The sequence below is a fragment of the Metarhizium acridum genome (genome assembly GCF_019434415.1).
Source record: "Metarhizium acridum strain ARSEF 324 chromosome Unknown scaffold_574, whole genome shotgun sequence".
In the NCBI taxonomy this organism is placed as follows: domain Eukaryota; kingdom Fungi; phylum Ascomycota; class Sordariomycetes; order Hypocreales; family Clavicipitaceae; genus Metarhizium; species Metarhizium acridum.
The window spans coordinates 245,113-269,954 of record NW_027094044.1 but is presented as its reverse complement, the minus strand read 5'-3'; the positions used below and the strand labels follow the sequence as shown (position 1 = coordinate 269,954).

Here is a 24,842-nt window from a genome sequence, read left to right as displayed (position 1 = left end):
CTGGAGCCGCACAACTGTGGAAGCAATATATTGGGACAAGGGCTTAGGACTTGGAAATGAGAAGTGGTGTTGGGCGCCAGACGCCTGAGAATGCCTTTGTTTTACCACCACAGAGAAGTCGACAGTTTTCTGAGAAAGGATAGTAATAAGTTCTGGTGTTGGAAAAGTCGGTACTATCAGTTCATTGATTTCATTTCAGATTTCACATGCTCCTTTATATCTGTGTGCCTCGTCAGCAACGGCATCGAAAGTGTCGCTGATTCCGAACCGTGATCATTGTGCGCATTGAATGACCCGCGCGACTGTAGAGCCTTCGTCTGTCCTTGCCGATTCTCCTACGAACAGATACACACTCAGCCATGTCTTGAAATATGACACCGGGATGCATTGATGTTGGCGGCCGTTCATCGGACCGTTCCCTTGAGGCATTTCAACTCCCGACATCCGAGGCTGCGTCGTGCCTTCCTTCCATTTGTATCCGAAATATTGACACAACATTCCGCCCCTCGGATGAGCATCTGCATCCTTCTCCATATTCCAAGAAGCCGACGGACATTCAAGGCCGAAAAGACTACATTCAGGCAGAAAAACCACATGCAAATGAATTATTCCCGCTTCCGGCTAAAGGGAAAATGCAATAATGCCCCGCGACCACGCCGTCGACGACCGACGACCGACCGACGACCGACCATCGACCCGGCCTAGCCATGCCGCGGAACCAACCTGAACGACTTCAGCATACCACGGGCATGGCAGCAGTTCTTGGCCTTCGAACAATTGCCAGTGCCAAAAGGTTGTGCGTCCGCCAGCACCGCCAAATGGGCCCCATGGGGTTGAAAACTTGAAAGCCTGGCCGAGTAGGTTCTGTCGGTCCGACGATGCTTGCCTACTGGTGGGCGGGCCTTGTCCCTGGAAGAATATCGTCAACGGGGCCAGTCTATTGACCGAATTGGGAGACGTAGAGTGCAAAGGGGCGTCGTGGTTGGTTCTCGGCGTGTCGCATCGGCACAGATTCCAGTGCCACCACCCGCATCGCCCACATCACCTCCTCCATGCAACGAGGCTCCTGGAGTGGACTTGGAGCCTCCAAAGGCCCGATAAACTCGGAGCCAAGCAGGGAACTGCCCAAGGCGTCCCGAGTCCTCGCTCAGCTCTCGTCGTCGTCCGTACCCCAGAGGTCCCGTCTGTCCCCAGACTGAGCTGGGGAATAGGACCGATCTCCCCGGTACGACGATACAAGGAACCGCAGAAGCGGGGCGACGGGCATCATCGAGTCAAATGACCATACGGAGTACTACTAGCAAACAATAGACTGGAACAGTTTGGATAACGTCCAACTTGGACTATATAAGGCACCTTGTAGTCACAGCAATCGGACGAAAGCCGCACACCAGACTCAGCTCATGGGACGCGCAGCCTGTTGAAAGCCAGAGCAGAATGTACAAGAACCTCATCAGCGTGCTGGCTGTGGCTGGCCTGTGGCTGGATGGAGCCGTAGCCCACCGAGACGACCTACATGGCTTCATCACCAAACAGAAGAGTATTTCCCTTCATGGAGTTTTGGCCAATATTGGCTCTGATGGGTCAAGGGCCCAGGGTGCCGCGGCTGGCGCTGTCGTAGCCAGCCCAAGCAAGTCGGATCCAGACTGTATGACAACATTCCCCAACTTTGAGACTTCAAGGCTAACTCTGCATTCCAATACATAGACTGGTATACTTGGAGCCGGGACTCTGCCTTGACTTTCAAAGTCTTGATCGAGCTCTTTATCGGTGGAAAGAAGTCTCTGCAGCCCAAGATTGAGCAGTACATCACCGCCCAGGCGCATCTACAAGGCGTGACCAATCCTTCGGGCGGACCAGACACGGGCGGTTTGGGAGAGCCCAAGTTCCATGTCAATCTCACAGCCTTTACTGGTTCCTGGGGTAGGCCGCAGCGCGATGGTCCCCCTTTGCGAGCAACTGCTCTCACCATTTATGCCAACTGGCTCATTGCCAACGGGGGCCAGGCCGAGGCTGCAAACACCGTCTGGCCCATTATTGCCAAAGACCTGTCATACACGGTTCAATATTGGAACCGAACCGGCTTTGATTTATGGGAGGAAATCAACGGCTCTTCTTTCTTTACTCTGTCCGCCTCATTTCGCGCTCTGGTCGAAGGCGCTACCCTCGCCAAGGCACTCGGCAAGCAGTGCCCGGATTGCGAAACCAACGCCCCCAGGATACTCTGCTTCCTTCAAGGCTTCTGGGCCAATGGCTATATCGACTCCAACATCAACGTCAACGATGGCCGGACCGGCAAGGACGTCAACTCCATCATCTCATCCATTCACACGTTTGACCCTGCAGCTGCCTGCACGGATGCGACCTTCCAGCCGTGTTCATCCAGGGCCTTGGCAAATCACAAGGCAGTTGTCGATTCCTTTCGTACCATTTATACCGTTAACAAGGGCCGGAGACCTGGCAGGGCAGCTGCCGTAGGCCGCTACTCGGAAGATGTATACTACAACGGTAACCCTTGGTACTTGGCCACAATGGCAGCCGCCGAGCAGATGTACGCTGCCGTCTACCAGTGGCGGGAGATTGGCTCCATTACCGTGGACGCTACATCTCTCCCTTTCTTCAGTGACCTGATACCAAATATCGCTGCCGGCACTTATGCCAAGAACTCTGCTACCTTTACCTCCATCATCAAGGCAGCGACGGCTTATGGAGATGACTTTGTCAGAGTTGTGAAGCAATACACTCCCGCCGATGGCTCCCTGGCCGAGCAGTACGACCGAGAAACAGGAAGCCCCAAGTCTGCTGTTCACTTGACTTGGTCCTACGCATCATTTGTCGGAGCTGTCGAGCGCAGATCTGGCATTGTTCCACCCTCGTGGGGAGAGCCCAACTCCAATACCGTTCCCAAAGTTTGCGAGGCTCCTCCTAGCTGTGACTCCACCATGACCTTCAACGTCAAGGTTACCACGGTCCCCGGAGAGAGCATCTATGTCGTTGGTTCCATTACCGAGTTGAAAAATTGGTCGCCGGCTGATGCAGTCCCCTTGGATGCTTCACAATACACCCCCAGCAACCCACTTTGGAGCGCAAAGGTCACGATTCCTGCCGGTACAAACTTTGAGTACAAGTATATCAAGAAGACGAGCGACGGGACGGTTGTGTGGGAGAGTGATCCCAATCGTAGCGCGACATCCTCTACTGGATGCCAGAGCAACGGGACGCTGAATGATCAGTGGAGATGACGGGTAAAGCATGGGAATCTATAAACAAAGTAGGCCAAACGAAGCAATGTATATACGACTGGGTTCGGAACGCAGGGGCCCATGTTGGCTTGGTTGTGGTTGTGCAACTTCGCAATGGCGGCAGCACCTTGCAATCCGCGGTAGACAGCCCGTCAACCAGCAATACGAAGTGTACCTCGAGTCAGGAGGTGTCGTTTATAATTGCAGATTGACTCTTGACATGTATCCAATCGGCCGAGCCCGCGCAGACGCAATCTACAACTAGCTGTTATTTAAAATGTAAATAGTTCAAGTGAATAAAGTAATATGGAAAAAAGACAAAAGGGAAAAAAAAAAAAAAAAGACAAAAAATATCATAAACGACTGGAGCACGTGATATCCAAAACCTAATCGACCACGTCAACTGTCATGATTCCCAACGCCTCCTCCCCATCCCAAGTCTCCCAAGCAAAAGCAAAGCTAGCAAGAACATCCACGACCCCGCGGCGTTTCTTACGCCGATGGCAAGGGCTCACGTTGCAATCGAACCTACGGAGTACACATGTAGTAGTTGACGCGTATCCATTACGAATTACATACGATACACTACCGTACAATTCAGTCTACCGCACAACTACAATGTCCCACGCTATGCAGCGAGAAGCAAAAAGTATACCCTACGTGCAAGAAAAAAAGCAATCATCCAAGTCGCCCAGCGCGCCAAAGCGACTCGAGCTCGCGCACCTCGTCGTCCAGGCCGATGCCCGTCGCGGCCGTCATCTTCCGAAAGCACGCCCTCACGGCGTCCTGCTGCGCGGCGTGCGTCAGGTCCCTTGCGACGAGCAGCAGCGCCGCAACGAGCACCGGATCCCACTGCTCCGCAAAGTCGTTTGTGCACGCGATGCCGGCGAGCGCCTGGACATGCCAGCCCTGCGAGGCCGCCGAGGGCGGGTGGCCGGACGGCTTCAGCAGCCGCGGCTTGCCGGCCAGCAGCAGCAGCAGCGAGCACAGGTGGTAGGCGGCGTTGGCCTGGACGGCGAGCGCGTGCGTGTACAGCTGCATGGGGAGCGAGGCGTCGGCCCGCGCGTCCATCTGGCCGGCTTCGATGCTGCCAATGTCCAGCGTGGGCCGCATGGTGAGCGGCCGTCGCTCTCGCCATGTCTGGCAGCTCTTCCACACGGCGAGCCACTTTGCCCAAGTGCCTGGACACGCCGAGGGGGGTTGCGGGAGCTGGTGCGGCGAGCCTTGGAGGAGCGGCTGGGGGAACGGCAGAGACGCATCGTGGAGGAGGTGGAGGGTGATGGTGAGGTGATGCATCGACCACATGTATGTGGCGCTGGGGCATTCCGGATCCCACGCCGGGGGGAAGCCTTGGGGAGAGTAGAATGACCTCGGTGTACGGGGTCGTTGGCGCAGAATGATGGATGATGCCAGGTCTTTCTCGTACAATGTTAACTGATCCCGGGGACATGGCCATGTGTAGAGTCTGGACACGTACCGAAGCGTGAATGGAGCTTGCAAAGAGACCGCAACGGCTCCTCGATCGAAAGCGCCGTCGAGTCCGGGCTCAGTAGTCCCATTTCATGCGCCGCGTGGCTTCTCCATTGCGACGGCCCCGATCGCAGATATTCCGTGATGCTCGAGAGTGAGTCCGCTATCCTCTTGGCAGGTCCCTCGAGGGCTTGCATCCGCGTCTTCTCCTTTTGCCTGTCCTCCGCGTCTCCCTGTTGACGAATCAGAGCCACCTGGTTCGCGGATAATTCGACAATGACGCTCTGGATCGGCGGGTGTTCCTGCGCAAGATGCATAATGTCCGTTCCAAACGTCGACAAGAAGTCCCCGGCCTCCATCCACGGAACGGTGTTGTACCGAAAATGCCGTAGCAGGGCCAGCTTCTTCCGCCCCGCGGATACATTTTTTGTGTTGAAGTACCCGTCCCAATCTACGAGGGGAAACCCTCTTCTGCGGTCCTCGATGAAAGGGGTGGTGGTTGTGAGAAGAGAGTCGATGGTGATGCTGCTGGGGCGGGAGTCGCGAATGCCTAGTTGTTGAGGATCTGAGTGTCTGCGGATATCTCTGCCGCCGCCGCCGCTGTTGCTACCCGTATCTGACTTTGATACAGGGCATATCGGTTCGTTTACAAACTGGGCATGTTAGACGATGCACCCTGGCTTGCCGTGTGCGATGATGGCACAGTCCGAGACACCATAATACCTTGATGCGAGCATACGAACTATTTCTCAGCCTCCCAGACTCGACATCCCCTGCAGCCGACTTTGGAATAAACTGCAAGTCGGGATACGCGCACGTTACCCCTCTCGCCTCACAACTCGTACACCTTGGTTTCCGCTCATCGCCTACAATACCAGACGTTAGTTTTCCCCTTGCTCTTGTAGATCCGGCGCCGATGCGAAGGCCCCTTGGGCGTCGTGCAGGGTACGGCCCGAAATAGCCGGAGGCACATGGCAAGATTAGGAGGATGGGACGGTAGCTACATTTTCTCCGTCTCTTTCGACATGAGAGACATCCGGTGCGGACACGGCGCTTGTTTTCTGGGATGGAGCGTATCACGGGCATATGGGGCCGTCTGAGAAGCCGCTGGTCATGGTCGGACTGGAAGCGTCTCATGGGTAGAGGGGAAACATAGAGAAAGAGAGAAGGGTGAGTGTTGGTTTTTTTTTGTTTTTCTGGGGTGAGACGTGGGAGGATGGATCATGGATGCGAGGTTCTGGTGGCTGCCATTATTGGCTCGAGGAGCGGGATACGGTCGCACATTAGCTAAGGTCCGCAGTTGCTACCACAACCCCACATCTAGTATTTTAAGCGATTTTAACGGTTTAAGCGGTTTAAGTAATTTAAGCTATATATATAAAGTTAATCTTTACTTTATTAATTCTTTTATATAAAGAAATTAACTATTAACTTAAAATATTATAAGAAGGTATTAATTATTATCTTAAATTAAATAAAACTATTATTTAATGCCTTTACTTAAAGCTACTTAACTTAAAGCCTCTTTAATTATATAATAAAATAATAAGGGATATAATATAATATATACGTAATTAAGCAAATAATAAATAAAATATATACGTATAAGCTTATAGTATTACGAGATCTTACTTAATTCCGTTCTTATTTAGCTTAATTAGCTTATCTTAAGTCTTTAGCCCCTTAATTAAATTAATTAGCTATTCTTAAAAGCTAGTACCTAATCCCGTACGTATATCCGCCGCAGGCAATTCACCCTAGTCTTTATTAAAGTAAGAAGACGCGCGATTAGGCTATTTACAGTTACTACACGCACTATTAAAATAGCCTGGTAGTCGTACGCAAATGGGAAATAGAGAGGCGAATCCATTTATATCCCAGGCTATCTGCTTATAGTAGTAGTTACAAGAATCCCTTTACCTTATTATTAGAGAAGCTTATTTATCGTATAAAGAATACTTTATATTATATAACCTTATATAAAAAGCTTAAATATCTCTTTATAAAATTAAAGAGAGATATTATAGCTAATATACGTAAAAAACCTTAAGAAGAAAGTTAATGTTAAAAGGTATAAATATTAATAGTTTATTACTCTTATATAAAAAATTAATTATTAAGATAATTAATAATCTATTAATAAGTAAGTCCTTTATTTAAAAGAGCGTAAACCTTCTCTTATACGTATTTTAGGTCTCTTTATAGTAATAGTATTACTCGTACACAGGTAATCTGCTTAAAATGCCAAAAATCGCTTAAACCGCCTAAACCGCTAAAATCGCTCAAAATGCTAGATGTGGGGTTGTGGCAGCAACTGCGGACCTTAGCTAATGTGCCACCGTAGCGGGAACCAGTGGAAAGAACTGGGGGAAGGGGAATGATCCATGATGGAGCATTTGGGATTAATCCATGCCATGGTCCTGACAAGGCTGGGGAAAAACGTGAGCGACTCCATCGGGTGGCGCCGACTTCCACAGTCATCTGATGTTTTTTTTTTCCTTACTCTCTTATAAGCTTTAAGCTTATGGAGAGGTTACTTATCTTCTATATACTAATACCAGACAATATAAACAAGTAACACACTAGTTTTCCCTAGCACAGTCATCTGATGTATGGTGATGGTGAACATTTTGAATGCCATCTATTTTCATACACTCCCTAGAACAGACCGCTTTGACCATTCTCCTCACTGCGCTTTTCAGAGTAGATATACTACAGCACTTCAGGGTGCTTCTCGGCACCAGCCTTGGACATCATGTCAGCGCGGCCTTCAAGCAACGCCGTGAGTCCGACTTCTCTCTGCGCCTCGCGCAACAACTCTGCATCCCTCTCGCCGGTATGGCTGCCAAACACACGGTCCATCTCTTCTAGAGTGGCGTTCTTTGTTTCTGGCAGGCAGAACCACACCCAGAAAATGCCGGCTGTGAGGAACACGGCAAAGAAGATGTAGGTGCCCCACGCCCATGCCTCCAGCATCGGCGGCACGAAGAAGGCAATGGCAAAGTTGTTCAGCCAGTTGCTCATGGCACCAATTGATGCGCCCTTGGCCCGAATAGACAGGGGGAAGATTTCCGATATAAGGGTCCATGACACCGGACCCCAGGTCGCACCGAAGCCGGCAATATACACCCAGATCAGGGCTTACATTTTGTTAGCTCACAAAGACGACACCACATTCGAGGGAGGGCTGCAGAAGATGAGAAGAGACTCACCTACCGCTGTCCAGCCAGCAGCCACGTGGTCTGGCCAGTCGTGTCTAAATTTGGCAACTATGATGCCCACAATGACCATGCTGATGCCCATGACGACCGAGCCAACCAGCAACATTGGCTTTCGGCCGACCCGGTCGATCATTAGCTGTTTCTTGTTAGTGACTCTCTTTCGCAGATACTATTCACTGCTCTTACCATTGCGGGGACCGTGCTTATTAAAAACACTACGCCTGTCACACCCGTCGCCAGGAGTGCGACGGTGCCTCCTGTAAGCCCCAGACTCTGGAATATGTTGGTGGCATAATAAATAACTGCAACAAGTTAGTTTAAAGTGTCAAATAAGAGAATAAAGCTACTTTCTAGAGTCGATTCCACTCCACTGCTGCCAAAACATTGTTAAAAAACCTGTAATTATTCGTTTAATATTATCCTTGGTTCGAAAACAGTTGATATACTGGGCGATTTGCTCGCGGAAAGCACTCTTGCTCCCCTCCTCAGCCATGCGAGGGAAATCTCTGGCAAAAGCCTTCTTCTCAAATACGGACTCGGCTTTAATTTCAAGAAATTCGACGCGAATAAGCTCGTGGTCAGCAGGGAGCTTTCGCATCCAGGCCAGGGTGGATTTGGCTTCGCCGTCGCGGCCCACCCCGACGAGCCACCGAGGAGAGAAAGGCATGAACCAGATGCCAGCTGCCAGAGCCACGGCAGGGATGCCTTGAACAATGGAGGGTAGTCTCCACGCCAGGTTGGACTGGGAATCGCCAGTTCCGCCAATGTAGTTGCTTCCATAGCCAACCCAAAAAGACAACATGATTCCGAGGATGGTTGCAAATTGATAAAACGACACCAGCAGCCCTCTCATTTCCGGAGCTGACAACTCGGCATTGTACAATGGTCCAACACCGCTAAACAGCCCTACGCCGACACCTGTAAAGAATCTCCCGGCATATAGCAGGGATGGCAGGCCGTCACGAGCACCGATATACAAGTAGCTCCCCAGAATGACCCAGCAACAAGCAATAAACATGGTGTACTTTCGGGAAATGAGTTCTCCAAGTACACCTGCGGACAAAGAGCCCACGATACCGCCAAGCTGCAGAACTGAAGTGAGCCAGCCCGTTGCAAAGGACGATCCAACCACGGATGGGAAGTTTTTCATAAAGCGCGTCATGACAAGGGATTGGCCAAGAACACCTTGTTGGTAGCCATATTCAAAACCGCCCAATCTGCAGACACAAAGGTTAGTTTCAACGTGGCGACTCGGACGCCAAGAGACGGGAGGGCATACGAGGCAAAAAAGGCAATAAAAACGACCTTGGGATTGGATCGGATAGACTCCCACAACGACTTCTTTCCCGCCAGAACCCTTTGCGCCGGTTCCAGGGGAACACTTGTCGTGGCAGCCTCAGTATCCGAGGGTATATTGGACATGATTGCAGATTCGAGGCCAAACGGCAAAGGGGTGGGGAAGAAACAAATCTTGACCAACTCTTCTCCTACTCAAGATGAATATTGAGGAGCGTTCTCCCCCATCTTTATGTACTGGACGAAAATTCATGCATGTTGCTGCCCCGGAAACTCACCCCGTATTCCCCCCGGTCTTTGAGTCAGTCACCCCATGGGTCACCGCAGTCCGCGATGCTGCTGCAGCGCAACCTGCAACGGTCCCTGCCGCGGTTCTTGGATGGGATATTAAAAAGATGCGTAGGCTACGCTCCCCGTTTCGGGAAATGCCAACACAGAAGCGGATACTCAACGGCCGCGTCAATTGGTCCTCGGCTGGGGCAAAGGGGAGGGCCAAGTTGCCCTTTTCAGGCGCCGACAGGAAGGCATAGTTTTGAGGTTTTTGTTACGCGAAGATGCGATGGGTTCAGGCAGGTTCTGTCATTGCAGCTGACTTTCACGGACTTGGGTCTTGGCCCATCAGGGGTATGATGCGGAAGTCGACACGAAGCTGATGGAGGATGGTTGATGATGCTAGAGGTTTGTGGAGGTGGTGATCGCAGGGCCGGGGGCAGCCGAAGGTTGCTTTGTGTTGGTCCAGACCGGGGCCTACTGGCGTACATGCAGGAATACTGATACTGATACGATATTGAAGAGTTCAATGAGTAGAATTTCCATCTGAGCATGCAGATGCATCTTTGTACGGCTCTTTTGACGTTTGAAATTTCTCAATACCGCGTGACCAGGCACAGGAGGTCTTTGCGCGGCAGGAATGAATCCTTGAGCTTGGTCGAAGCTTCCTTCACCATTCGACAACCACGAGGCAAGTGGGGTTGTATGGGACCCCGTCTTAGGAGGCCCGTGTGGGGTCGACGGTTGGCCTCGAGTACGGTGGCACATTAGCTAAGCTCCGCAAAACCCCGCCAAATTGATTTTTTAATTTTACGATTTTACTAAGGCTGTGATTCCCGGAATTGGGGTCAAAAAATTGAGGTCAACTTTTTGACCCTGGTCAGTACATGCTCCACTAATTTAAAGTGGGAATATTACTTTATACCGTTCCACAGTGATTTTTTTAGGCTTATGTGTCTTAAGTCTCCTTGTAAGGTAGGTTATTTAGTGTTCGCCGTATCGCGAGCCTTAAATTATCATCGCCGTATCGCGAGCCTTAAATCATCATCGCCGTATCACGAGCCTTAAATCATTATCGCCGTATCGCGAGCCTTAAATTATCGCCGTATCGCGAGCCTTAAATTATTATCGCCGTATCGCGAGCCTTAAATTATCATCGCCGTATCGCGAGCCTTAAATTATCATCGCCGTGATCCAATTAGTAAGCTTAAAGAAGAATGTTAATCACCCCAATTACAGAAATTAGCGTGAAGTTACTTTAACCTTCCACTAACATTTTTTTTAAAAAGATTTCACGTAAATCTTAGTAATTAAGCCTTTTATAGGCATTAAAGCTGCCTCTGCTAGCTTAGTATATCGTGAGCAGAGCATTAACTGTAGTGTAGTTTTGTAGTTTTGTAGTTTTTGTAGTTTCGAATATAAAAAATTATATTAAATCTAATAAAATACTTATAGAATTATAAGTCTTACAGATAACTAGTATAAATTCTATATTATAAGCTTATATTAAAAAAGTGGGTCCTTATATAGCATTATAAGCTTAAAACTTCAAAAACTACAAAATGTAGTTTTTATAGTGTAGTGTAGTGTAGTGTGTTTTTAGAGAATTACATAATCTAGTTTTTAAGCTTATAATAAGCTAGAAGGACCCACTTTTTTATGTGAGCTAATTGGTTATAATATTAGCTAATTTATGTATTTATTATTATAATTCAAGTATTTTATTAGATTTATTATTAATTATTTAAGCTTTTTTAAAAATTGAAAATGTAGTTTTCTTGTTAATGCTCTGATCGTGAGTAGGGATAGACGGAGGTTTATATAAAATATTAGGTCTCTACTTAAATTTATGTGTTACATCCAGCTAATTTAAGTCTAGCGCCTATATTATGCTAAATTATACGTTAAATTAAGGTTAAAAGATTAACCCTAATTCCGGGAATCATAGCCTAAGAGGTAATTACATTCTTAACCCACACTACTTTATATGAAAAAAGGGTTAAATAAATATAATTACTAAAGACACGCGATAAGAATTCATTACTTTTTACGCTATTAAAAGTGCAGCTAAAGGCGCTATACAGCTAAAGGTAAGGCTATGCAGCTAAACGCAAGGCTGTGCAGCTAAAAGCGCTGTAACCCGCCGCACCAATTAACCTTTAGCTGCACTTTACCAATTGACCTTTAGCTGCACTTTTAATAGCACTTTTAATAGCATAAAAAGTGGTGCATTTTTATCGCGTGCCTTTAGTGATTATATTTACTATAGCTCTTTTTTTATATAAAGCGTTATGGGTTGAGAATGCAGCTGCCTTTTAGTTCTTTTAGTAAAATCGTAAAATCAGAAAATTGATTTGGCGGGTTTTGCGGAGCTTAGCTAATGTGCGACCGTACTCGAGTTCAGTTGTCACTCGGCTCAACCTTGCATGAAATCTGTGCTCCATCTTCTTAACTGCCTTGCTCCAGCTTCATCCAAACCGCAGTTCCCGGTTCCAGCTTCATCTCGATGCTCACCTACAGAGGGTATTCGTTGATCATGATCGTTCTGTAATTTCAAGTAGCCTGGTGCCAGACAACATTTCCCAACGCGCCATGGCCGACCACCACGAGCCACAATTCCTGTCGCCAGCATCCTCGGCCCCTGCCGATGAATACTCGACCAACCCCCGTTTCATCAAACTCCAAGAAGAGCTTCGGTGCGTCCTCTTTGCAGGCGTAAGCTCCCATGATCCCAGGAAGACCACTACTCCCGAGTCCATTTCGGACGAACAGCGACCGCGCGATGAACTCCCAGTCCAGCAGTCTAAGTTTGACTTCTCCAGGGTCCCCGGCATTCCCAAGATCAAGCTTATTCACTACTTCAAGAACTGGATCATCGAGTGTGCGCCGTATCTTGACAAGTTTGACCATCAACGACACTTTGGTATCCTTGTGCCCATCATGGCTGAGCGGTCACCACCATTATTCTACGCCGTTTTGGCCTTTTCCGCGCGTCAGGTAGAGCGAAAAGCACTCTTGGAAAAGAGTTACGACAGCTTGGAACTGTATCAGGAGTCTATCAGGCTCCTTGCCGCCAGCTTGCAAGCCAGGGACTCCAACATGCTGGTGACGGCTTGTGTACTCGCCGTCTTGGAGCTCATGTCCGGCAGCCCTCGCAACTGGCGCCGCCACATCGAAGGCTGTGCTAGCTTGTTTGAATTCTTCGAGATTACCGGCTTCTCGGGCGGCCTGCTGCAAGCAGTCTTCTGGTGCTATGCACGCATGGAACTTTGCGGAGCCATCATATCCGGTGGTGCAGAGAGTACAGTCCTGCCGCTGAATAAATGGATCCCTCCGTTGCCAGAGGGCGTCGCAACCAATGATGAAATTGACGAATTTGCACGGACAACTTTCTATCAGAGCGGGCGGGATAATACCGGTATGCATGCCAACTGGGCCGTGTATCTGTGTGCAAAGGCATGCGACCTGACGTACCGGAGGGCGAGGGTCCTAGAGCTACAAGAACCAGACGAGTTAGATACCAGGCCTTTCATCGAGCAATGGACTAGGCTATGGGGCGATTTGCAACTCTGGCTGGAATCAAGGCCGTGGTCAATGCTACCAACTAGCACAGCGCCGCCGCCGGAGCCGTTCCAAGAGCAGGTCTTTCCCACCATTTTATTCTCCAATTACCCGGCCATCTCATCTAATCAGATGTATCACGCGGCATGTATCCTAATGCTGGAAACACGGCCGGCAGAAGTACAACTGCCGTCTCCACAAAGCTCGCCCATCTGGCATGCAAGACGAGTCTGCGGAATATCATGGACGAACCCACACAAGGCGAGTCTCATTAATGCTATCCAGCCGCTCTATCTGGCGGGGCGGCTGCTCACCCATCCGAGCGAACAGGCTCAAGTCGCAAGGCTATTCCGTATAATTGATCGGACTACAGGGTGGGGAGCATTATGGCGTTTGCGGGATCTGGAGGCAGAGTGGGGATACAAGCCCGGCGAGATACTGGGTAGAGCAAATGTATGATGACGAGCAATGCTGGATTTTGACATGAAGTCAAAATGAGGCGGATTAAGCTTATTTGAAGGTCACGCCCTGCCCGACCAGGCACCACCCATGGACGATGAATCATGTCGCACAAAACTAACCAGCCGAAACTCGGGCGGATTTAGTCTCCTTTGGGGATTCAGCGTCAGTGCACCAAGCCGAATAGACTAGTGATGTAGCGAGAAACTCGTCATGTCATGCTTGTGAATGACGGTCGCTACCCCCGTGACAATTCTCCAGGCCAGGGTTATTCGACTATTTAACAGCAGTCGATGCCCCTGCAGTTCGGGGTACCATCAGAGCATATATACCCAAGCTCAGATCGGACAACTGCTAGCATTCAGGCGTTTATGCCGCTGCCTATGACTCTGTTCTTTCTATACACTGGTTCAAGGATACATTCGGATGAAAAATTCTACTGACAATTGTCCTACAATCTACAAATCAACTCGGCAGCCGCAACATGTGCTGGCCCTCACGACGAGACAGGAGCCAGCAGCTGGATGGCAATACGCAGCACTACAATGCGCGTCCCGTGCCCATGGCCCAGTGCCGTGACAGGCAACTGAAACCCAGTACGCTGCCGCCGCAACCGCAAAAGAAGCGCAACCACGGGTATTCGTCCGGTTACGGAGGTGGGGGTGGTTCGTATGGTAGTGATGGTGGTTATGGTGGCTATGCTGCTTATAGTGGTTATGGCGGTTACAGTGGTGATGGTGGTGATGGTGGTGGTGATGGTGGTGGTTGCGGAGGCGGCGACGGAGGTGGTGGAGGTGGAGGAGATGGAGGTTGCTAGTCATGGTGGATATGGGAGATGCACATTTCTGTAGTTGCGTGTATTCGTCAGTGTGGTTTTCAGAACTGCTTGTGTTGGGACAAGAGCGTATTTGAAGGCACGACTCGGGGAAGCTATTGCTTGCTACTGCACAGTTGCAAGGAGAATCGGCAATTTTGCTGATGCCGCGTTGATTCTTGGCCGAGATGACGGAACGAGAGAAGTGTTACGAGCAGAAAAGAATATTTAAACATGTTCCATTCTAGGAACTGCGTTGACCACTACCGAGGATATTTCTGTTATAGTCGGTCCCGCATGAGGCAACACTACGAACGCAACGGACTTGAGGGCCCGGAAATAAAACGACTGACCCTTCTGAGAAAGAAAAAAAGAGTCAAGAAGAAACCAATTCCCTTGTCTCATCTCTATCATTTTTCTCCCACCGCTTCCATGTTCCCACGCATCGCCACCCTCGCCCCACAACGAACAGTTACTACCCGAAACGGTAGCCTTCCGGAATCCACACCTCGGCGATTCACCCGGGGCCATACGTCCGCCCGGCCTCCGTTGAGCAAAAACGCACCCGGGGACAGGGAAAAGAGTCCAGCATTCAAACTCATGTGCAACTCAAGCCCATCTCCATCTCTCCTCTGCGTGAAAATATAAATGAGTCCGAGTCGCTGCTTCAGATTACAACTTGCCATCCTCATTTTGAGCTTTGAGGCATTGCTTTGCGGGGTTGTGATTTCGTTTTGACGTTTTGGTCTTTTGCAGGTGTGTGTGTGTGTGTGTGTACTTGGCAGCGGATCCAAGTCTTCTCTGCTCCTCCGACCTGTATTCACTTGAGTGGTTTGCTGTGCTGTGCACCGCCGTGTCGTGGGAGCGTTCGTAGTGCTCCGTCAACGGCAATCCATGGCCTTGCATGTTTGAGTGTGTTGCAAATGTTCTCCTAGCGTGTCCAATACCCATTCCATGTCTTGTCTGATCGCATGTTTATCCACTGTCATAAGATACAAGCACTCGCGCCGTGAGCTTCGGGTATATCCTTTCACTGGAAAACAGGAACATCACCCCTGGCGTAGAACAGACATATACAGTCATAGATTCATTTCAATTGATTGGAGTACGTTACAAGTTATACTAGAGTCACACAGGATATTGCGGTCTTCCTACACCGTCGTGGCCCACTACCAATCCCTTCCTTGCGGGATGATACACTTGCAGACCACGATTCAATCGCCGACACGTTCTGCCAGCATGAGCATGTTAGACGTCGAGACCGTCGACGACTACGCCCTTGTTCCAGGTCCACTGAATCAACCTGGCAGCCTCCACCGCACATTCTTCATCAACCAAAGCGCTGACAAGATACAAAGCTGCATCTACGCCAGCGCTTCCTCCTCCAGCCGTGATGACACGAAGACCACCGAGGCGCATCGCGGCACGGCGCGCAATAGACTCACGGCGAGAGTTGGAGCCCTTGAAAGACATGCTGCCCTTTCTGCGAACTTGTTAGCAACGTCACACTCACTCACACACACACAAGTAGCATCCGCCTTGAGGGCGAATCTTACCGAGCATTCGAGGGACGACGCCCAGCATCTGACTTGCGGCGAATGTATGGATTCTCATCCTCGTCTCCGAGGTCGAAGCGGAGGTTGTTGACGACGTATCGGGCGTCTTCAATAACGTCGGTACGCTCAGTCATGTTACGAGTAGCAGCATCGCTGCAAACATTCTCGAACTTGGTCAAGTAGTCGGGGTGAGTGGTAGCGGAGAGGCCAGACAAGATGTTCTCTCTGGCGAGGAAAAGAGATCCCGTGCACACAGAAAGGATGGTGCGTTCACGGGCAGGATCCTTCTTCTGGAGCTCAGCAAAGTTATTGATGAGTCCAAGTGGCTCGGAATCTGCCTTGAGGATCTCGTCGGAATTGCCACCAAGAATGACGAGAATATCAAAGTCCTCGAGGCGTTCGTGGGCTTCCTTGAAGGAGATTTGAGAGCCAACAATGGCTCCCTGCTCAGAAAGGACCTTGGGCTCAGCGCCGGCAAGAGTCACTTCGAACGCCTTGGAGGCTGTTGGAAGTTAGCAACAATATCATTTACGTGAAAGAATAAGAAATAGCCATGCAAGTCAACTTACTCTCGTCCTTGGGGTCGTGTTGGGCCGTGGTGAAAACCTCCATTGGCCCCGCAAGGTCGAGAAGATCGAACTTGTTGTGCAGGGCAAAGAGGACTTCAATGGGTTCGTCCGCCACTGCGGACGTCTTATGTGCAGCCATCTTGCCGGTATTGAAGTGTAGATGTTTGGATTGAAGGGTGTGGGGAGGTTCGTGTCAGTGAGTCACAGGACACGTGGTGACTTTGTTATGTGTTGGGTTAGGCGGCGTGGTGGCGTGGTGTATTGAAGCTGTTAACGGTGTGAAAGCGACCAGAGAATCGAAATGGTCGAGTGAGCTTGGGAAGGGCCTTTGGTGAGACTGATGAGGGTCAATGGGTAACAGAAGACGGCACGTTGCAAGTCGATGAGTAGGGAAGAACGAGGGAAAGGGGGGGAAAGAGGACAAGGTGAGGAGGATGTGAAGTATATATGCGAGGTGGGATGGATGGATGGATGGATAAGTACTCGGTACCGAGTTCAGTAGTACAAGGTGTACGTACCAGTTGACATGTATACATGACCAAACGCGGGGAAGGAAGACAGAGAGCGCTTGAGCAAGACGATCAACTCCAGAAAGAGGGGTCCAAGACTCCAAGCCGAACGGGGAGCTTGAGCTTGAGCATTGGGCAGCTGGCAACGGCCCGGATGGCAATTGAGCCAACTGATGGTCATTCTAGACCTGGAAAGCGGCGTCCCAAGACGCATCGTGACCACCTGCGTGCCTTCCAACCCACCGCCACGGAGTGGGCAGACTACAAAATACAGAATGGTTCTGTCCATGGATACCATATTGTCAATTGGACGGCACTGAACCCATCTCCTGGGCCATTGACCGTCAATTGATCAGAAAGCAATCATGTCGAACCACGAGTCACCAATGTGCCGTTTCGACATACCAGGGCTGCGTACATCAAAGAGGGGCCAGCGTGGCTCGATGCGGCAATCATTACCTTTGGCGTCGTGTTAGATCCGACGACCCGCCCTGTGGTCATTCCATCGAATCGCGCCGGCAGGCATTTAGAAGTCTCTTGGGCTCGGTCAGGTAGTTCACCGAGGTGCTCGAGTCCTTGAGCGGAGTCCAAGGCCATTGCCATTGCAGACTGCTGTCTAAAGTGAGGCCACTCGGGTACCGTCTCGGATACCGTCCAACACCTCAGCATCAGCTGTCCAACACCTCCCATCGTCCCACCTCGCATCACTTCATTCCGTCACCCTATGGACCCATGCAGTCCCAAACCATGCCAGCTTAGTTCGTGGGGTCGGGCCACGGGTCATGCGGTCAAGCGTCTTCGATTTGCGGGGTTTAGGGGCGAAAGAGGGTCCCCAGATCAATTGATGTGTCCTTTTGCCTGCAGAGCTGTCAGGTTAGAAGTGGAGTCGTATGTTGCTGATGCCGTGATGAGCAGTTGAGCACGTTTCCCATTGTTTGCCCATGCTTGACGGCTGTGGTACCTGACAGAAGAGGCGGCCTTCATTACCATCGTTACACTCATGGCCTCGAGGCTCAATTACCCTTCGCTGCCTGAGTTAGTGAGTGCCTCACATCTGAGGCTCTGACCTTCCAAAGCAGTGGTTTGCAGACGCACTGCCGACAGCTGGCATCCTCCTACTGGCATTGACTGCCCTGACCACTGACCACTCATGTGTCCGCCTGACGCAAATATGCCCCACATGTGCGCCGCACTTTGTCTACCCCACCTCTCACCTCCAAGTGGTTGCTGCCGACCTGGTGCTTGCCCACTTCCAGCCTTGCAACAAGCTCGGCGCAAGCTCTCGAGTCTGACAACCACGGCACCACCATCCAATGATTCCAACCAGCTCAGACCCATGCGTCAATAGCATCCTCCATCGGCCGGTATCCGTTTGATCGAGCTCCGGGCACCATCTAGCTCCGGGTCCGGCTGCAAGCAGTCCAAACTCCACTCATATCCTTCTCGGATAGTCGAAAGAAGCCGGCATACTCATCGTCTGCGCCTCATGCCGGCGGCGCGGGAGCCTTTACGATGGCTTCCACAACGTATGTCACTGCTGCCTTCTCTGAGACATCATGGCCCCTGCTCACACGCTTTGTCTGACCGAGTCAAATATCTGCAGGTCGTTAAAAGAGCTCGTCAAGACCATCAGTACCTTCATCGCCGACCCGTCTCTCCCTCTTCCAGATACCCTCGTCGACACCCTCACCACCTTCACCCAAAAGCAAGAAGAATATGACAATTCCGCTGCCGACCTCCTCCAAGATAACCTGCTCTCTGTCTTTGATAAGCGAGTCAAGGGCAATGCCAAGGCTGTAGGCCCATGGATCGCCATCCTTCGACGATTGCTGCCGGTGCTGCAGACTCCAGAAAGAATTTTGCCGTGGTTCGATGCATGCAAGGGCATCTTGGACAGGCCCGATCTAGATAAATATGTCGTGGATGAGACTGTGGCCTCCCTCATGGATCTGATAACTCTTATCGACGAGTTTCAAATCTCATTTGCAGCCAACTCGGCTGCTAACCGCATCATAGACCGCCTGTTCCAAGTATGGATGGATCGCTTCTACCCAGCTCTTCTGGATGGCAACACTTCGTCCGAGTACAATGAGAGGCTGATCCGCCACGCCTTGTGTAATTTCGGGAAGAAGCGACCCAAGGAGCTCTTCACCGCCATGGACGGATATTTTGTTCAAAGCAAGTATCGCAAGTCGGCGCTGAGATTTCTTTGTGACTTTATTCAGATTCAACCACCACATCTACACCAAGTTCTGCATACATCTCTGTTTGGTAATCTTTTGACTTGTTTGCAGCATGACACGTCAACAACCATTGTGTCCGCTGCGTTGACGACTCTCATCATGCTTCTGCCACACATGCCGAGCTCTTTGGTGCCGCATTTACCTGCATTGTTCAACATCTACGGCCGCCTTCTTTTTTGGGACAGAGAACGCTCGAGACCGGCCGAGTGGCCCGAAAGTGACGGGGTCGGCCCTGAACCAGCTCCTGGATGGGAGGTGGCAACATTTGACCCGGACGTCGACGACCAATCCATCGCTCACCTTCCCAATTACTACACCATTTTATACGGCCTCTATCCCATCAACTTTATGGACTATATTCGCAAACCACAGAGATACTTGCGCCATGCCAATGCTGCTAATGCAGACGAAGTAGAGGTCCAGCCAACCGAGATGCGCCATCGGTCTGAAACGTTCCGGCGAAACCATCTGTTGCATCCCAATTTCTACTCTCTCACCATTGATTCTGAAAAGACCGACTTTGGCCGCTGGATAAAGAGCGAGGCTGCCGAGGTCGTGTCTGAGTGTATGAGCTTATGTCTGGAGACGGACTTGTACAACTTTGCTGATCTGAGTTCTGCGGGAATGCCTGGCTCCAGCCCTGCGGGTGTCAACACCACTACATCTCTTGATAATGGCGTGTTGGAAAAGTCCAAGGCCGATGCCGCCTTATTGAGCGGCTGGGGTGGAAAGCATGATAGCTGGCGCAACTCACATCTGGCGACTTCAGACTCCGTCTCAAGCAACCAGACACCAGTCACTGTAATGCGTCGTAGCTCACAGTCAAGCGTGCCATCACATCGGGATTCTACTGGCGACGGGCGGTCGAGAACGGGTGGTACAGATAGCCCGACTTTGACACTATCGCCGTCCCACCCCCAGTTGCAAGACCTAATTCAGTCTAACAAGGCCATCAAATCAGGTTTGCACCAATCTTTGGCCAACGACAGCGTCGCATCGCTTGCTCTCAGCCATCAGGACTCGGTCGCAGAGAAAGCCCCTCCCGGTGCTCCAACAGCATCAGCAGCAACGGCGTCGCTTCCGCTTACATCGCACTCACCCTTTCCAACCTCGGAATTGTCTACCCAGGTTGTACACTTACAAAAGCAAATCTTGCTTTTGCAAAATGACTTGAGTTTTGAGCGCTACTTGAAGCAACAGCACATGGCACATATTGGCGACCTTCGCCGGAAGCAGATGGCTGAAGCAGCAACAGAAGCCGAGACGCAAAATTTGATTATGATGAACCGAAATCTCAAGAGCCGATTCGAGGATGCTAAAAAATCCGAGATGCAGGTCAAAAAGGAGTCGGAGAAGAGTCGCGCCATGGCGAAGAAATGGGAAGCCGATTTGGCTAACAAGTTGAAAGACTTGCGACACAAGTCCAAGAAGAAGCAGGCCGAAATTGAAGCATTGCAGCGTGAATTGGAGGAATCCAAGCAAGAAGGCGACAAGCTCCGCAAGCTGCTTTGCGCCGCTGAAGTCAAGGAACTTAACTGGAAACAAAACATGCAGTCTATTGAAATACACGGCGCCGAAATCGACCGCCTCAAGGCAGAAGTCGAGCGGCTGACGAGGTCTGAGAGAGACCATCAAGCAAGGGAGTTGGAACGTCAACAGATGATAAACTCTGCCACAAAGGCAGAGAGCCGGGCTGAGGCTCTGAAGATGAGGCTAGATGCGCAGGAAAATGAGGTGCAGCGCGTGAAGAAATTGTTCCAGTCGCAAGTTGCGGCTCTTCAGACACAACTTTCCGAAGCGCAGGAGGAGCGCGAACGGCCTGGGACCAACTCGAATATCGCTGTAGAAAGTGCTTTGGCGGCCAGTCGGGCAAAGCAAGCCGAACTGCAGAAACAGCATTCTCTCCTAATGCGCAAGTATACAGCACTGCAGTCGTCATTGCTGGATATGCAGTCAGAACAACCACCAGAGCAACCACGGGCAACGGCATCTCAGCACCAACCAACGGACGCAGACTATCTGTCATTGTCAACCAGTCCAGTTGTTGTCAAGGCCCGGCCACATCGAGCATTGTCTAATGCAGAAGCAACAGGCCACAACATGAAGTCGGCCGGGGGGTCACAGTCCGGCGGGACTACGACTGGTAGCACACTTACAAAAGAGGGCAATGGTTCCCAGGCCGAAGCCTCGGGGAGTCCCATTTCTCCTGACCAGCGAACTTTTAGTAAGTCCCCAATACAAGGTACAGAGGATGAATTTTGACTAACGATATTAAGGCGGCTTACAGAGTCGACTTCGTCGGGACTCGAGAGACAAGAGCAAGGACGATGGCAGCAGCGCTTCAGGAAAGCCAAAGAAGGAAAAGAAGTCTTCTGGCTTAAGAGGCATCAGGGGATTTGTATAAAAGGTGTAATGATGGATGGGAAATGCGATCACTGGTCGTGTTGTAGCGCAGTGTTAGTACACACAGCAGTGGTAGTAATGAAAGGCGTTGAACATGCCTTTGACTGGCAATGGCATATATGTTGCTGTGCCCGACTCCATGCCCCAGTGCCTGATAACTTGTCAGGCTGGATAACTCAAACTACGCAGTCTAACTGTGGCGCGAGGCTGAATAGGACCAGTTTTAATACCAGTGCAACTTGGTGCGTACATGTTCTGCGGGCTCCAGTGGCAAATGAGCAAATGAAGAATCTCAGGCATAGGAAGAGCCAAGAGGTGACGTTGAAGAAACCGGCTCATTGCCGTCTCCATTTCTATTCTTTTATAGCCAAGGGACAAAAGGAATACGTCGGCGCCGCGTTGGCCCAGCAGCTTCTTGAATCGACAGAGTAGGAAATTTGCAACACATGTCCTATGACTCTGCTACCAGTCAGACACAGTGCTCATCGGGCAAAAGGGCAGGCGTTGGCTTGCGCTTCATGCAGTGTCACCACGGGAACTACATAGTAGACAACACGACCAGATGACGCCTCCTTCTTCCCCTCATGCCCGGCAAGACAAGACACAGGCACCAAAACACACCAGAGACACGCAGATTCCCCCTCTCAGCCATGGAAAAACAACAAGAGTGCTTCGCCACGGGCCACGGCATCATATGCGCGGCGCTCCCCCGGTCTGGCACGGCATCCCTCGCAGCGGCCCTCACGACGCTCGGCCTCGGCCCCGTGCACCACGGGCTCTACGTCACAGACCCCCGAGAGTACTACGCCTGGGGCCGGGCCGCGTGGTGCAGCATGCCCTGCCCTACTTCCGGACGGCGAGGCTGCAGGCGGCCAGGAAGCTGCCGTTCTACATCAATGCCGCGGATGCCCTGCTTCCGTGGACGCGAGGGGACTGGAACAGGCTGGTTGGGGGCCAGAGGGCCGTCACGGACGTGGGGAGCTTCTACACCCAGCAGCTTGTACGTGCGTATCCCGAGGCAAAGGTCATCTTGGTCGAGCGGCCTGTCGATGCGTGGAAGGCCAGTTTCGGAGAGGTCGTGATGGACGGTTTCTGCTGCGGCGCTCGGGGATACACGCTGGGCGTGCTGGGGCCCTGGGCCGGCTTCCCGGTGTTGTACATTCTGCAGGATATCATCATGGGCTGGCTGGGCGCCGGGTCGAGGGGGGAGGCGTGGGCAAAGATGGATGCTGCTCACGCCGAGTACTACGCCATGGTGAGGAGGGAGGTCCCGCGGGAGCAGGTGCTCGAGTTTAGGCACAGGGACGGATGGGGCCCGCTGTGCGAGTTTCTGAATGTTGCTGTCCCTGATGGTCCGTTTCCGAGGGTGAACGACAGGGCTGAGATGCTGGGCATGTTGGACCAGGTGTCGAGGCGGATTGTGGTGAAGGCGGCTACGCGCTTGGGCTGGGGTGTGCTCTGCTTGGCATGTGCTGTTTTGGTTCTGGCCTTCTTCTGGCAATGGGCTTGGGGGGATGTTTGCGTCGGCGGTTGGGCTGGGTGTTGGAGGGGAGAGCTTTGAGGGCTTTTGCCCTTGGGTTGGCAAACGGCCAAACGCTGGTGATGGTGTATGCATAATGCCAGGGTGTGGTGTCCGAACGGTATCGTTTCTGCGGCTTGGAGAGCATGATTACGGTTGTGGACGGAAGTCGAGCTGCTGCTTTTGCTTTTCGTGGCATGTTATATGGGCATTTTCTCCTTTAAAGGCATCCAGCCGATCTGTATCGACGGCTGGCGGGGGATTTCTTCATGGGGGGGTGCTCTATATATTGGACTCGCGGTTACTCCGTCCCCTGTGTGTGTATCTTGAGAATGGAGCCGGCGGAACACGGCACAAATATCAACAATGATTGCACCTGCCCATGCACCAGTCAAACTCAATTGGCATCGAGGGTGCCAATCACTAATCATGCAACAATCATGAATGAGTGGCATGTGGAATGAGTGGCATGGAGCAGACAACCGCCGAGCACTCGGCAGAGTCGCATCTGACATGGCCAGTCCTAGGCTAGGCCGTGGATACAGCCATAGTACGTACCAGTCCATTACGCGTGCCTGAGAGGGAGGGCGAGAAAGTTTTTTTTTACTTTCCCCGGCAGCAGGAGGCTTGACGCCGCCTGCACGACGAAGAGGTGTTCCTGGATGGTTAACGCCTCTTGGTGGACCGCCGCACTTGTGGGCGGCCTGCTCGACTTGCAGAGTGACAGAGAGGCTACAAAGGGGAGTATTGAATGCAATTATGGCAGTTCACTGATCAGGCCTCGATCCTCGATTGCTGGCGTCGAGAGCAGGTTTTTCTTGCGTGAAAAGAGGTGGAGCTTTGCCCACGTATGACGTGATGGTGTCTTCGTATTCTCACAATGACCCCCGGTGCGTTGCTTGGCCGCAGCAGAAAGAGAGAGAAGGCAGAAATCTCGTATTGTGCCATGTGATTTGTTTGACTGTTTGTTGGGCAATTGGCGTCCAGGTAAAATTAAATGTGCGGCTTCGTCATGCGAAAACCGTGACGGGGTCCAAACCACCTGCGTCGGCCCCTTGGATGAGGCCTTGATTCCGACTCGCCGTGTTTCTCTTTGGACGTTTGTCCATGTTTCTTCGTGTTCTGCCCGACTCGGGCCTGCACTGCTCGCCTGGCCCAAGCCATGGCCCCCACTTTTCTCGCCACGATCTAGCCTCGACCCCACCAGCCACGACCCATCCATCGGCCATGAATCAGCCATGTAGCAGCCATCCACGACGAATCCGTCCACAACCGTCCACAACCGTCCACAACCAACATCCAAACAATGCAACGGCACCCACTCAACCTGCGCTCCGTCGTGCGCTTCAGCCACTAACAGCCCAACGATGGCCTCCAGGGGGTCCCCAGTTCTGTGCCTTTTTTTGTCGCTTTCTCGTGGCCAAGCGTCACAATGCCCGGTCCGCGCGGCCCCTGGCCAGCCAGCTCCCGATAGGTCCGGCTGGCAAAACCAAACATGGCAACAAGGACCCCCTGCGTGGTCCCATGCCCACTGATTGTTTTGGCCATTTCTGCTATTATCCGTGGTATTCGTCTCGTCTCTTCTTCTTCTTCTTCTTCTTCATCTTCTTTCGTTTCTACCTCTCTCCTCATACCTGTTCTGGACTGTCCTTCGTTTTAACCAGTGTAGGAACCTAGTCTTTCGTTACTCGACTCAACACCAGCAAGGAA

At 51.4% G+C, this 24,842-nt stretch overlaps 11 protein-coding genes across 11 annotated transcripts; 7 read left to right on the top strand and 4 right to left on the bottom strand.

Moving 5' to 3' along the window:
- Positions 1-1,088: 1,088 nt before the first annotated feature.
- Positions 1,089-3,242, top strand: J3458_020531 (uncharacterized protein; the record flags this gene model as incomplete). Its single annotated transcript, XM_007817653.2, has 2 exons — positions 1,089-1,648; positions 1,708-3,242. The coding sequence occupies exons 1-2, from the start codon at positions 1,438-1,440 to the stop codon at positions 3,240-3,242; spliced, it is 1,746 nt and encodes a 581-aa protein (XP_007815844.2). The 5' UTR covers positions 1,089-1,437.
- J3458_020530 (uncharacterized protein) lies at positions 2,049-6,063 on the bottom strand. The gene is made up of 3 exons (XM_007817652.2): positions 5,436-6,063; positions 4,720-5,365; positions 2,049-4,657 (listed from the first exon to the last, which is right to left on the bottom strand). The coding sequence occupies exons 1-3, from the start codon at positions 5,847-5,849 to the stop codon at positions 3,921-3,923; spliced, it is 1,797 nt and encodes a 598-aa protein (XP_007815843.2). The 5' UTR covers positions 5,850-6,063; the 3' UTR covers positions 2,049-3,920.
- Positions 6,064-7,424: 1,361 nt separating this feature from the next.
- Positions 7,425-8,066, bottom strand: J3458_020529 (uncharacterized protein; the record flags this gene model as incomplete). The annotated part of the gene is made up of 2 exons (XM_007817651.2): positions 7,425-7,852; positions 7,925-8,066. 2 exons carry the CDS (start codon positions 8,064-8,066, stop codon positions 7,425-7,427), a joined length of 570 nt encoding a protein of 189 aa, XP_007815842.2.
- A 210-nt stretch (positions 8,067-8,276) lies between these two features.
- On the bottom strand, positions 8,277-9,355 carry J3458_020528 (uncharacterized protein; the record flags this gene model as incomplete). Its single annotated transcript, XM_066122093.1, has 2 exons — positions 8,277-9,150; positions 9,213-9,355. 2 exons carry the CDS (start codon positions 9,353-9,355, stop codon positions 8,277-8,279), a joined length of 1,017 nt encoding a protein of 338 aa, XP_065972719.1.
- A 2,609-nt stretch (positions 9,356-11,964) lies between these two features.
- Positions 11,965-13,519, top strand: J3458_020527 (uncharacterized protein; the record flags this gene model as incomplete). Its single annotated transcript, XM_007814878.2, has 1 exon — positions 11,965-13,519. Exon 1 carries the CDS (start codon positions 12,092-12,094, stop codon positions 13,517-13,519), a length of 1,428 nt encoding a protein of 475 aa, XP_007813069.1. The 5' UTR covers positions 11,965-12,091.
- Positions 13,520-14,003: 484 nt separating this feature from the next.
- J3458_020526 (uncharacterized protein) lies at positions 14,004-14,336 on the top strand (the record flags this gene model as incomplete). The annotated part of the gene is made up of 1 exon (XM_007814879.2): positions 14,004-14,336. The coding sequence occupies one exon, from the start codon at positions 14,004-14,006 to the stop codon at positions 14,334-14,336; it is 333 nt and encodes a 110-aa protein (XP_007813070.2).
- Positions 14,337-15,404: 1,068 nt separating this feature from the next.
- On the bottom strand, positions 15,405-17,531 carry J3458_020525 (uncharacterized protein). The gene is made up of 3 exons (XM_007814880.2): positions 16,459-17,531; positions 15,890-16,391; positions 15,405-15,816 (listed from the first exon to the last, which is right to left on the bottom strand). The coding sequence occupies exons 1-3, from the start codon at positions 16,595-16,597 to the stop codon at positions 15,582-15,584; spliced, it is 876 nt and encodes a 291-aa protein (XP_007813071.1). The 5' UTR covers positions 16,598-17,531; the 3' UTR covers positions 15,405-15,581.
- J3458_022576 (uncharacterized protein) lies at positions 16,841-17,531 on the top strand. The gene has a single exon (XM_066123073.1). The coding sequence runs from the start codon at positions 16,993-16,995 to the stop codon at positions 17,317-17,319; it is 327 nt and encodes a 108-aa protein (XP_065972718.1). The 5' UTR covers positions 16,841-16,992; the 3' UTR covers positions 17,320-17,531.
- A 948-nt stretch (positions 17,532-18,479) lies between these two features.
- J3458_020524 (uncharacterized protein) lies at positions 18,480-21,614 on the top strand (the record flags this gene model as incomplete). Its single annotated transcript, XM_007814881.2, has 3 exons — positions 18,480-18,493; positions 18,571-21,434; positions 21,487-21,614. 3 exons carry the CDS (start codon positions 18,480-18,482, stop codon positions 21,612-21,614), a joined length of 3,006 nt encoding a protein of 1,001 aa, XP_007813072.2.
- Positions 21,615-22,307: 693 nt separating this feature from the next.
- On the top strand, positions 22,308-23,174 carry J3458_020523 (uncharacterized protein; the record flags this gene model as incomplete). Its single annotated transcript, XM_066122092.1, has 1 exon — positions 22,308-23,174. The coding sequence occupies one exon, from the start codon at positions 22,308-22,310 to the stop codon at positions 23,172-23,174; it is 867 nt and encodes a 288-aa protein (XP_065972717.1).
- Positions 23,175-24,239: 1,065 nt separating this feature from the next.
- On the top strand, positions 24,240-24,809 carry J3458_020522 (uncharacterized protein; the record flags this gene model as incomplete). Its single annotated transcript, XM_066122091.1, has 1 exon — positions 24,240-24,809. One exon carries the CDS (start codon positions 24,240-24,242, stop codon positions 24,807-24,809), a length of 570 nt encoding a protein of 189 aa, XP_065972716.1.
- Positions 24,810-24,842: the final 33 nt, after the last annotated feature.